Here is a 10,072-nt window from a genome sequence, read left to right as displayed (position 1 = left end):
GAAAAACAAAAGCGAGTTTAATTCATTTTCTCATTTTGGCATTTGCCCTTGAATTTGCACTGGGATTTTTGATTTATAGAATTGATTTATTTAAGAGACAGAAAAACAAACAGCTTAGTGTTATTGAAGGAGTCCATGCTAATTGCTGTTCTTTTCATGGTGTTCCCAAAGTCCCATTTTTCATTTTTTTTCTCAATTTTCACCTTGATTTCTCAATATTTCACAAATAAGTGGGATTTCACTCCAGTTCATCTTAAGTCAGTATTCATATCGAAGAAAAGCTTTTTTTAAAAAAAATATGAATTTGTTCCTCATTGTACATTATTAGCTCGGACATTTAATAGGATATTCTGTGTGAATCGTTTCAGTGTGCAAAGCAGCTTCCTCTCATCTCCACTTCTCAAGCTTTGCCTTCGGCTTTTCCTTCTCTGGCTGGAGCTGCCAAGCTCTCTGTGCATTGCCCAGATGAAGATAGAACAGCAAGTCATTCAAGGACCTCAAAGTTTGTTGTTGTTTACCATGGAATTCCAGCAACCACAGGGTTCGAGCATTTCCCTATTCATTTTGCTTATTTTTTTTTTTTTTTAAAAACCATTAACTGGATGGCAGTTATTTGCTGACCTTCAGTTGAAATACTTGTGCTACAACTATAATAGCAATAACTTTGAGTCCCTTATTCTACAATTATCAAAGATGATCATGTTTCAGTTACGTGAATTCCCTTGAATCAATAATATAAGTTATTTTGAAAATGCGTTGAATTTTGCCAAATGTCTTTTTTCCCTGATTCTATTGGGATAACTTTTCCAAAGTGTTAAGATGGAGAACAGTACTGACGATATCTGAGGTTTGTCAAAGTAGCAGGTTAGAGACACTCTTTATGTGATCCCATGATGGAGAAGTCCAGGAAACAAACACTGAACTGGAAGAGAGAAAGAAAGGGCATCTGAAATCACAATGAGACTGGGTTGAAAAGTTCAGAGAAACAGAAAGACTAAGTAGTATAATAAAACAAAAACAAATGAACAAATAATAATAATAATGAAAAAAAACTCGGAGGAACCAGTTCAGCTGTGGTAGAGGAACAGAGCTGGGGACATCCTCAGGTTAGTAACAGGTGGTCTTGCATTAAAAAGGGACTACGAGCCGGGCGGTGGTGGCGCACGCCTTTAATCCCAGCACTCGGGAGGCAGAGCCAGGTGGATCTCTGTGAGTTCGAGGCCAGCCTGGGCTACCAAGTGAGTTCCAGGAAAGGCGCAAAGCTACACCTCAAATCCAGTCACTTCTGGGAGAGATGTCAGCACTGGAGAAGTCCATTTCCGCATGCCCCATACCAGAATCTGGGTTACACAGGTGCCATTCCGTTAGTGGATGCATGACTTGAGACTGAGTTACCTGGAGACCTGAGAACAAGGTGCTCACGGGTAACATTGCCAGCTAAGAGATAATTGCACTAGTAGTCATGGATCAGACAGAGCTGGTCAACGATGCACTTTGAAGGTCTGATGGCAGTGTGATCTGGCACTGAAGGAAGTCTCTGGAAGCCCCGAATTCTTTGGTGAGGGACGGCTTTAATTGCAGAGAATGAAAACCCTAAGCCGGAGGAACATGGGGAACTAAAATTCCACCTCTAACTTACTAAAAATGATATCTTTCATTATTCATGAGAATTTCATATACATATCTATGTATATATAAACATAATCATATCCACCCCTCCTTCAAATTTCTGCCAAGCAACCCCCAAACATGACCTTCTCCCAACTTCATATGCCCATAACCCATTAAGTTCAAATATGATGGATGTGGGGATATCCACTGGTGTGTCGGAAATACACTAGTGACTGCACATTTAGAAAAAGGAATGATTCTTTCCTCCCCTAGCAGGTATCAACTGCTCCTCAGTAGGGGATAGGGCCTGGAGATCTCTTTCTTCCTTCTATAACATGGCTACTTCTTTGCCTCTTGGTGTTCTACAAATGGGAGGGAGGTACTTAGGTCTCTGAAACTCAGACCCTATGGACTCCCCACAGCCTCCTCCCTCCAGAAAGGCACTTAAGATTTAACAGAACCAGAGAGTACTGAGTTGGGTTCCCCAGTACTAGCTCAGTGCTCCGCCTGTCTTCCTCTTCTCCAGCACACGTAAGAGACAACTCTTTCTTAGACAGCAGCAACAGTGAAGTCTACAAACTGTGCAGTTTGGGGAACGAGTTAGGACCGGCTTAGCCCTTACTTAGAGAAGTAAGTCAGAAATGTACAAAATGTAGGGAGGCCCCGGGGTTGATTGCAGCACTGTGAACAGACTGACTCTTGACCACCCTTGGTTCAGCACCAGGACAAAATAAGTCTCCAACTTGCTGACCACTCCTCCCACTTGGCGGGCTCCACGGTTACAGAGCAGAAAAAGAATGTGCTCAATACATTGGTTTTTGTGCCCTTTCCCCCCCTTTCTGCATGTATTTTTCTTTTGTCTTTTTACTATATTCTTAATGACTTACGATTTCTTCTCTTTATCCCAGTTGTTACGTGTATGTATTTTTGCTACCACATTTTTGTTATTGTTTAACTTTTAATATCTTGTTTTTTCTCTCCCTCCTAATCTTCTTTTCCTATTTTCAGCTCATTTATTCTCTTATTCAGCCTACATTACTATTGTTTTCCAATTACTACTCCCTTCCTTTATCTCATTCAATAGTTATTTTTGCCCTAAATGATTTTTAACTTTGTAGCTTACTCTGTATTATTTTTTTCCTATGGTCAATGCTGTATAATAGTTAAGAGTCAATCAATTTTTTAGGGTGTGCTTTGGCTCAGTGTTGTCCCCATTATGGTGGCTTATTTTCTCCTTCCTAGTGGTACTGAAAAATGAGCACTTAAGTCAAAACTGCTCACCCAGAAGATTTCCAAGTTAAAACAGGGGGATGCTCTCGACCAATAGATGTGCACATTGCAACACAGGAGAGACATGAAAAAGCAAGGCAATACAGCTCTTTCAAAAGGTCGTAATTTCTCTGTTACCAAATGCAAAGATAATGAAGTGGGTGAAGTGCCGGTTCGTTAAAGAACCCAAAGGTTAACTTGTAAAAATCATAGACTCTGAAGAAAGAACCAGCAAGCAGAGAGACATGAAGACAACCAATTAGCGACTCCGAGAATAAAGTATCAGAGGAGAAAGTCAGTGGAATAGGTACAAAATACTACAAATAAAGTGAGATTTTTGAGGGACAACAACAAAATGCAAGTACTGGACATGAAAACCTGACCAAATCAAAAATAACACAGTGGAAAGCATCACTGATAGTCTAAACCAAGGAAGAGAAAGAATAGCTGGGCCAAGTCAAGATCATACTGCCATCAGATAACAACAATATGAATAGGTGTATAAATAAGTCTGCTGTGGGGATGTTCTGTATGCTGTGAATGTGTTGCTCTGATTGGTTGGTAAATAAAAAGCTGATTGACCAGTAGCCAGGCAGGAAGTATAGGTGGGATAAACAGAGGAGAATTCTGAGAAGAGGAAGGCTGAGTCAGTAGACATCAGCCTGCTGTCCAGGGAACAGCATGTAATGGCCCACAGGTAAAGCCACGGAACATGTGGCAACACATAGATTAATAAAATGGGCTGAGTTTAAGTGTAAGAGCTAGTCAGTAGTAAGCCTGAGCTAATGGCCGAGCAGTTTTAATTAATAAAAACTTCTGTGTGTTTATTTGGGTCAAGTGGCTGCAGGGCTGGTGGGTGAGAGAGATTTGTCCTGACTGTGGGCCAGGTGGGACACGGGAAAACTTTCAGCTACATAAGTCTTGGATCACAAATTTCAAAAACTCTTTAGACATGATCAAGAGACAAAACCTAAGAATCAAATTATGAAAAGGAGCCACAGCAACCAAACTCATATGGTACTAGCATAAAATACAGGCACACTGATTACTAGAAGAGAATAGAGCAGTGGTTCTCAACTGTTGAATGACCCTTTCACAGGGGTCACATATCATATATCCTGCATATCAGATATTTATATTATGATTCATAACAGTAACAGAATTATAGTTATGAAGTAGCAGTGAAAATAATTTTATGGTTGGGGATCACCACAACATGAAGAACTGTATTAAAGGGTCACAGCAGTAGGAAGATTGAGAACCAGTATAATAGAGGATGCAGGAACAAGTGCGTTCAACTACAGTCATACAATTCTTGATGAAGGTATCAAAAAACATGTTAGAGAAAAGATGGACTCTTCAAATGGCACTCAGAAAATTGAATATCCACATGTAGAATAATGAAACAATATCTCAATCTTCCATCTTGTTAAAATTGGTCAAAGATTCTAATGTAAGACCTAAAAGTTTGAAGTAGCTATGTAATACACAGGTAAAACACTGTAATATTGCAAGCATTGGCAAGGACCATATGAAAAGGATTCTCACAGCTCAAGAAACAATTGTAAGAACAGAATGAAATTTAAAACCTGTGCAATCAAATAAAATAATCAGCAGAATGAAGAGATAGCCTACAGAAAAGGGGGGGCAGAGAGGAAAGCCTTTGACAAGTACACATACTGTCAAGATGAATAGCTAGAAACTGTAGAAAATTGCAAAAGAAAACACTAACAATTATCTAATCAAAAAATGAACAGGTAAATGAACAGACAGTTCACTAAAGGAAAACATACATCCCCTGACCACTTTAAAAATATAAAAAAAGTCCAACATCCTTTGCCTTTATGGAGATGGAAGTTGAAAGGTAGTAGGATTCCCTCTTACTCCAGTCAGAAAGGTCATGAGGGAACAACGAAGACAAGCCAGGAATGGTGGGGAAGCCTGTATTTCTAATGCTGGGTAAGTAGAGGCAGGAGTTCAAAGTCATCTCTTATAGCATGAGTTCAAGGCCAGCCTGGCCTACATGAGAAACAAGTAGGAAAAGAAATGAAAGTTGACAACACATTCTGATGCAGAGGTGAGGAAAAGGAACTCTGGCACAGTGCCCGTGGGAACATAAAGTGCAGTCAATAAGTAAATAAACATGAAGCTTCTTGGAAAGCTAAGCATAATTTTTTTTATATGATACAGCTATCTCAATCCTAGAAATAGTCTTGAAGGAATCTTAAATCATCATGCTGCAACTCTACTTGCATACCCATGTGCATTGCAGACTGTTTATAATACTTATAATATGGAAGTAGACTAGCTGTCTATCAACAGATAAGTAGCTAAAGAAAATATCATGCGCACACACACACACACACACACACACACACACACACACACACCAAACACATGGGAGTTTTTGTCAGACATAAAGAAGAACAAAATTATGTAATTTGTAGAATAATATATGGAGCTAAAGAAAATTGTGTTGAGCAAAATATTCCAGACTCACAAGCCGGGCGGTGGTGGCGCACGCCTTTAATCCCAGCACTCGGGAGGCAGAGCCAGGCAGATCTCTGTGAGTTCAAGGCCAGCCTGGGCTACAGAGTGAGATCCAGGAAAGGCGCAAAGCTACACAGAGAAACCCTGTCTCGAAAAACCAAAAAAAAAAAAAAAAAATTCCAGACTCACAAATATTTTTTTCTAGATTAAAATTATGCAAATATGGGCTTTGCAGACGCTGCTGTCCCCTTGTTGCTGCTTGCTGCAGCCATGGTCAACCCCACCATGTTCTTCGACATCACGGCTGATGGCAAGCCCTTGGGCCGCATCTCCTTCGAGTTATTTGCAGACAAAGTTCCAAAGACAGCAGAAAACTTCCGCGCCCTGAGCACTGGAGAGAAAGGATTTGGATATAAGGGTTCCTCCTTTCACAGGATTATTCCAGGATCCATGTGCCAGGGTGGTGACTTCACACGCCATAATGGCACTGGCGGCAGATCCATCTACGGAGAGAAATTTGAGGATGAGATCTTCGTCCTGAAGCATACAGGTCCTGGCATCTTGTCCATGGCAAATGCTGGACCAAACACAAATGGTTCCCAGTTTTTCATCTGCACTGCCAAGACTGAGTGGCTGGATGGAAAAAAGGTGGTCTTCAGGAAGGTGAAAGAAGGCATGAACATCGTGGAAGCCATGGAGCGTTTTGGGTCCAGGAATGGCAAGACCAGCAAGAAGATCACCATTTCCGACTGTGGACAACTCTAATTCTTTCGACTTGTGGGCTTCTTACCCACCAGACCATTCCTTCTGTAGCTCAGGAGAGCACCCCCACCCCATCTGCTCGCAGTACCCTGTAATCTCCGCTCTCACTGAAGTTCTCTGGGTTCCATATTCTCCTCATTCCCCTCCCAAGTCTAGCTGGATTGCAGAGTTAAGTTTATGATTATGAATTTTATGATTATGAATAAAAACCAAGGGCGGGCGGTGGTGGCGCACGCCTTTAATCCCAGCACTCGGGAGGCAGAGCCAGGCGGATCTCTGTGAGTTCGAGGCCAGCCTGGTCTCCAAAGCGAGTACCAGGAAAGGCGCAAAGCTACACAGAGAAACCCTGTCTCAAAAAACCAAAAAAAAAAAAAACTAAGTAAGGTCGAGCATGCACGCACGCTAGGAAACCGCCAGTAGGTCAAACCCGCAGCTGCCGCTCATTTGAGAGAGACAATTAGGAAGCTGTTTTTAGCTCCACTTTAGAATCTTTTTTCTCAGTTTTTAGGTGGAAACTCTTGCCACCACGTTGGACGCCATTTGTAGCTTGAGTTTTCCTGCCTGGCCCACAGTCAGGACAAATTTCTCTCATGCACCAGTCCCACAGCCTCTCAGACCCGACCAAGTAAACACAGAGACTTGTATTGGTTACAAACTGTATGGCCGTGGCAGGCTTCTTGCTAACTGTTCTTACAGCTTAAATTAATCCATTTCCATTAATCTATACCTTGCCACATGGCTCATGGCTTACCAGCATCTTTACATGCTGTTTCTCATCATGGCGGCTGGCTGTGTCTCTCTGACTCAGCCTTCCACTTCCCAGCTCTATTCTCCTCCTTGTCCCGCCTATACTTCCTGCCTGGCCACGGGCCAATCAGTGATTTATTTATTGACCAATCAGCAACACATTTGACATACAGACCATCCCACAGCAGAAAAAAAATATGCAAATATGACCTGGGCCAATGACAGGCAGCCATGTCATACCAGCAAATGCATATTCATCAGAACATCCCCCAGGGTGGGGTGGAGGGTATATAAGGCTTGCCTCTTCCTGAATAAACTGAGCTTTTTGTTTCAACATTCTCCTAGAGTCTGTGTCATTGACTCTGCGCCTATTTGGCCTCCTTCCCACTTCAAAGGGAACAACATCACAGGACCCTGCTACAGTTGGTTTTTACTTTTCTCTTTTGGTAGTGTGCAAATTGCCTTCCTATAACAAAGATGCTATCACTTAAGTATGAAGGGTCCATGTAGGCACCAGCTTAACTTCTCCATGTTCAATGAGCTGTGTATGTATTGTCTTCAGCAATGGGGCTTTGCTATTAGTTTAGGGAGAGCAACCCAGAGTCTTAACAAAATCCTGGGTTATTTGAGGGTCTCTGTAAGACCTTTTGGCCACAACTTAATTAGATGTAACACAAATCCAGTAATAGAACTTTTATTTGGTGACAAGAGATGTCCAGTTGGGGTTCTGTCTTCTCCATTATTTGGCAATTTCATTTAGATCACCTTTATATATGTATGTATTTTGGGAAGCTTCTGTTGTGTTAGGTTTCTATTCTACCCCCAAATGGCTCTGATTTTTAGCTGTCTCTCCCCTATCCCCTCCATCTTACTCTTCTTCCTTCACCCTCTCCAACTGATCTTTCCATTTCAGCCCACATCAATACATAGCTATTTATTTTATTTCCTTCTCCTAGAGAGATCTATTTGTCCCACACTAATCCCTTATTCTATATCTAACCTATGTGGTTTTATACTGGGGGCCACAGAAATATGAAGTAGGAATTTGGCTGGCTGTGACAAAGCCATACCTGGAAGAAGCCAAGAGCCTTTCCAGAGGATAAAGCCAAGGCTCAAGGAGTCTTGGTGATATTGGTTTATGAATATTAGCTGTTTTCTGCTATGAATTTTTCATGTGCTATTGTAGCCTTTCAATTCCTAAGAACAGTATGTTTGATCATTCATTGGACCCAATTTCTCCTATACAACTAAACTATTTATATAACTTTCTCCAATTTCGCTAACTACAGACATAGTCAAGATCCCTAATTTCAGGCCTTTCTCTAATTATCATCATTAGCAACATCTGGTCAGGACCTTCTCTGGATGAAATATCTTATCTGCCATACTCCTTAGACTTTCTAAGAACAGACTTAAGCATCCAGACTATCTGTTTGAAAAAGCCTGGTAGATGTGCTAATTAAGCTTAACCTTCCCCTTTCCAAAGTCTTATCTTTAGTTTTAGATCTATCTTTAACAATTAACTCAGAACTAAAGGGTTTCTACTTACAGGTACATCAAGCTGTGACTCAGATTGCCTAGCCAATTAGTGCACTCCCCCTCCCTGCCAGAAAACAGCAGCCACTGAGATAGCTGGGACAGATAAGGGGCCAGGTAAGGGGCCAAAGGAAAATAAGGCAGCTTTATTTTCACTCCTCACTGATAGACTCCTACCACTTTACCTAACCATTTCTAAGAATATGGTTTGAGCACATAATTTCCCTTCTAACCAAATTTAGCCCTTAGTTGATTCTACTCCTCATTAGTACTTCCCTTTTGGGTAGCTAATGATGGCTGACAATTATTCCTCTTTTGTGTGGATCTTATTGCCCCTCCTTTAGACCCTGAGGGGATTCAAGCCTGGTGACCTTGCTTAGCCAGAGCATTGCTCTTGCATGGGTATACCACTGAAAATCTTCAGGGTGGAAGGGAGGACTAAAGACAGGACTAGATTGAAAACTAGATGTTTAAGATGGAAAATGGGAAGAACTAGAGGAGGAAGAAACAGATGGAGGAGAACTAGATGGGAAAGAACAAGATGAGTAGAACTAAGGAGATGGGGAAGAACTAGATGGGAAAGAACAAGATGAGTAGAACTAAGAAGATGGGGAAGAACTAGATGGGAAAGAACGAGAGAGAGAACTTAGAAGAATAAAGAAAGGAACTTAGGATGAAGAGGAACTAAGATGGGGAAGAACTAGAAGGATGAGAACCAAGATGGGGCAGAACTAGATGAAGGAATTAAGATAGCACTTAGAGGGAACAGCAGAAAAATGTAGAGAGAATCAGGCAAGAAAGGAGCTAGGCATGAGAGCAGAAAAGAAGCTGTATAGACAGAGAACTGACTCAGAAGAAAAAAGTGAATGGACTAAAGTGTTTCATATATGTATATTCTTTTGATGTCATTAAGATTAGATTATCAGATGGTTACAGATTCTTCCATGGACCCTGGGAGAAGGCTATTGAGGGGCTGGAGCCCAATAGTCTCTGACAGTTCTATGGATTATAGCTTGGTTTGCATTGACTTAACAGTTAATATCCACATATAAGCAAATACTTTTCCAGATCTGAGTTATCTCACTCAGGATGATTTTTTTCTAGTTCTACCCATTTACCTGGGAATTTCATGATTTTAATTTTTTTAAATGGATGAGTAGCAAACCATTCTATAAATGTACCACAATTTTTTTGTCCATTCATTTGTTAATTGAGGGACATTATGATTGTTTTTCAATTTCTGGCTATTATGAATAGAGCAGCAATGAACATGGCTGATCCAGTGTCTCTGTGATAGGTGAAGCATCTTTTGGGTATAGGCCCAAGAGTGGTATATCTGGATCTTGAGGAAGATCAATTTCCATCTTTCTGAAGAACTGCTGTACTGATCGCCATAGCGGCTGTACAAAGTTTACAGTCTCACCAGCCATAGAGTAGTTTTCCCATTACTCCACATCTGCCACAGCCTGAACTCTCACTCATTTTAATTTCATCTAAGCCATTCTAACAGGTGTAAGATGAAATCTCAAAGTAGTTTTAATTTGCATTTCCCTGATGGCTAAGGATGCTGAGCATTTCTTTAAATGTTTCTCAGATTCTTGAGTGTCTTCTTTTGAGAAGTCTGTTTAGATCTACACTCCATTTATAAACTAAGTTA

At 41.0% G+C, this 10,072-nt stretch overlaps 1 protein-coding gene across 1 annotated transcript; it reads left to right on the top strand.

Moving 5' to 3' along the window:
* Positions 1 to 5,631: 5,631 nt before the first annotated feature.
* LOC128113255 (peptidyl-prolyl cis-trans isomerase A-like) lies at positions 5,632 to 6,321 on the top strand. Its single transcript, XM_052742830.1, has one exon. The coding sequence runs from the start codon at positions 5,641 to 5,643 to the stop codon at positions 6,133 to 6,135; it is 495 nt and encodes a 164-aa protein (XP_052598790.1). The 5' UTR covers positions 5,632 to 5,640; the 3' UTR covers positions 6,136 to 6,321.
* Positions 6,322 to 10,072: the final 3,751 nt, after the last annotated feature.

The sequence above is a fragment of the Peromyscus californicus genome, unplaced genomic scaffold, assembly GCF_007827085.1.
Source record: "Peromyscus californicus insignis strain IS unplaced genomic scaffold, ASM782708v3 Scaffold_18__1_contigs__length_77618521, whole genome shotgun sequence".
In the NCBI taxonomy this organism is placed as follows: domain Eukaryota; kingdom Metazoa; phylum Chordata; class Mammalia; order Rodentia; family Cricetidae; genus Peromyscus; species Peromyscus californicus.
Note: the sequence above shows the minus strand (reverse complement) of the source record. Positions and strands in the feature narration are given on the sequence as shown.

Bases quoted from the DNA above. Each gene is read 5' to 3' on its own strand.
- LOC128113255 (XM_052742830.1), top strand. From the start codon at position 5,641: ATGGTCAACCCCACCATGTTCTTCGACATCACGGCTGATGGCAAGCCC.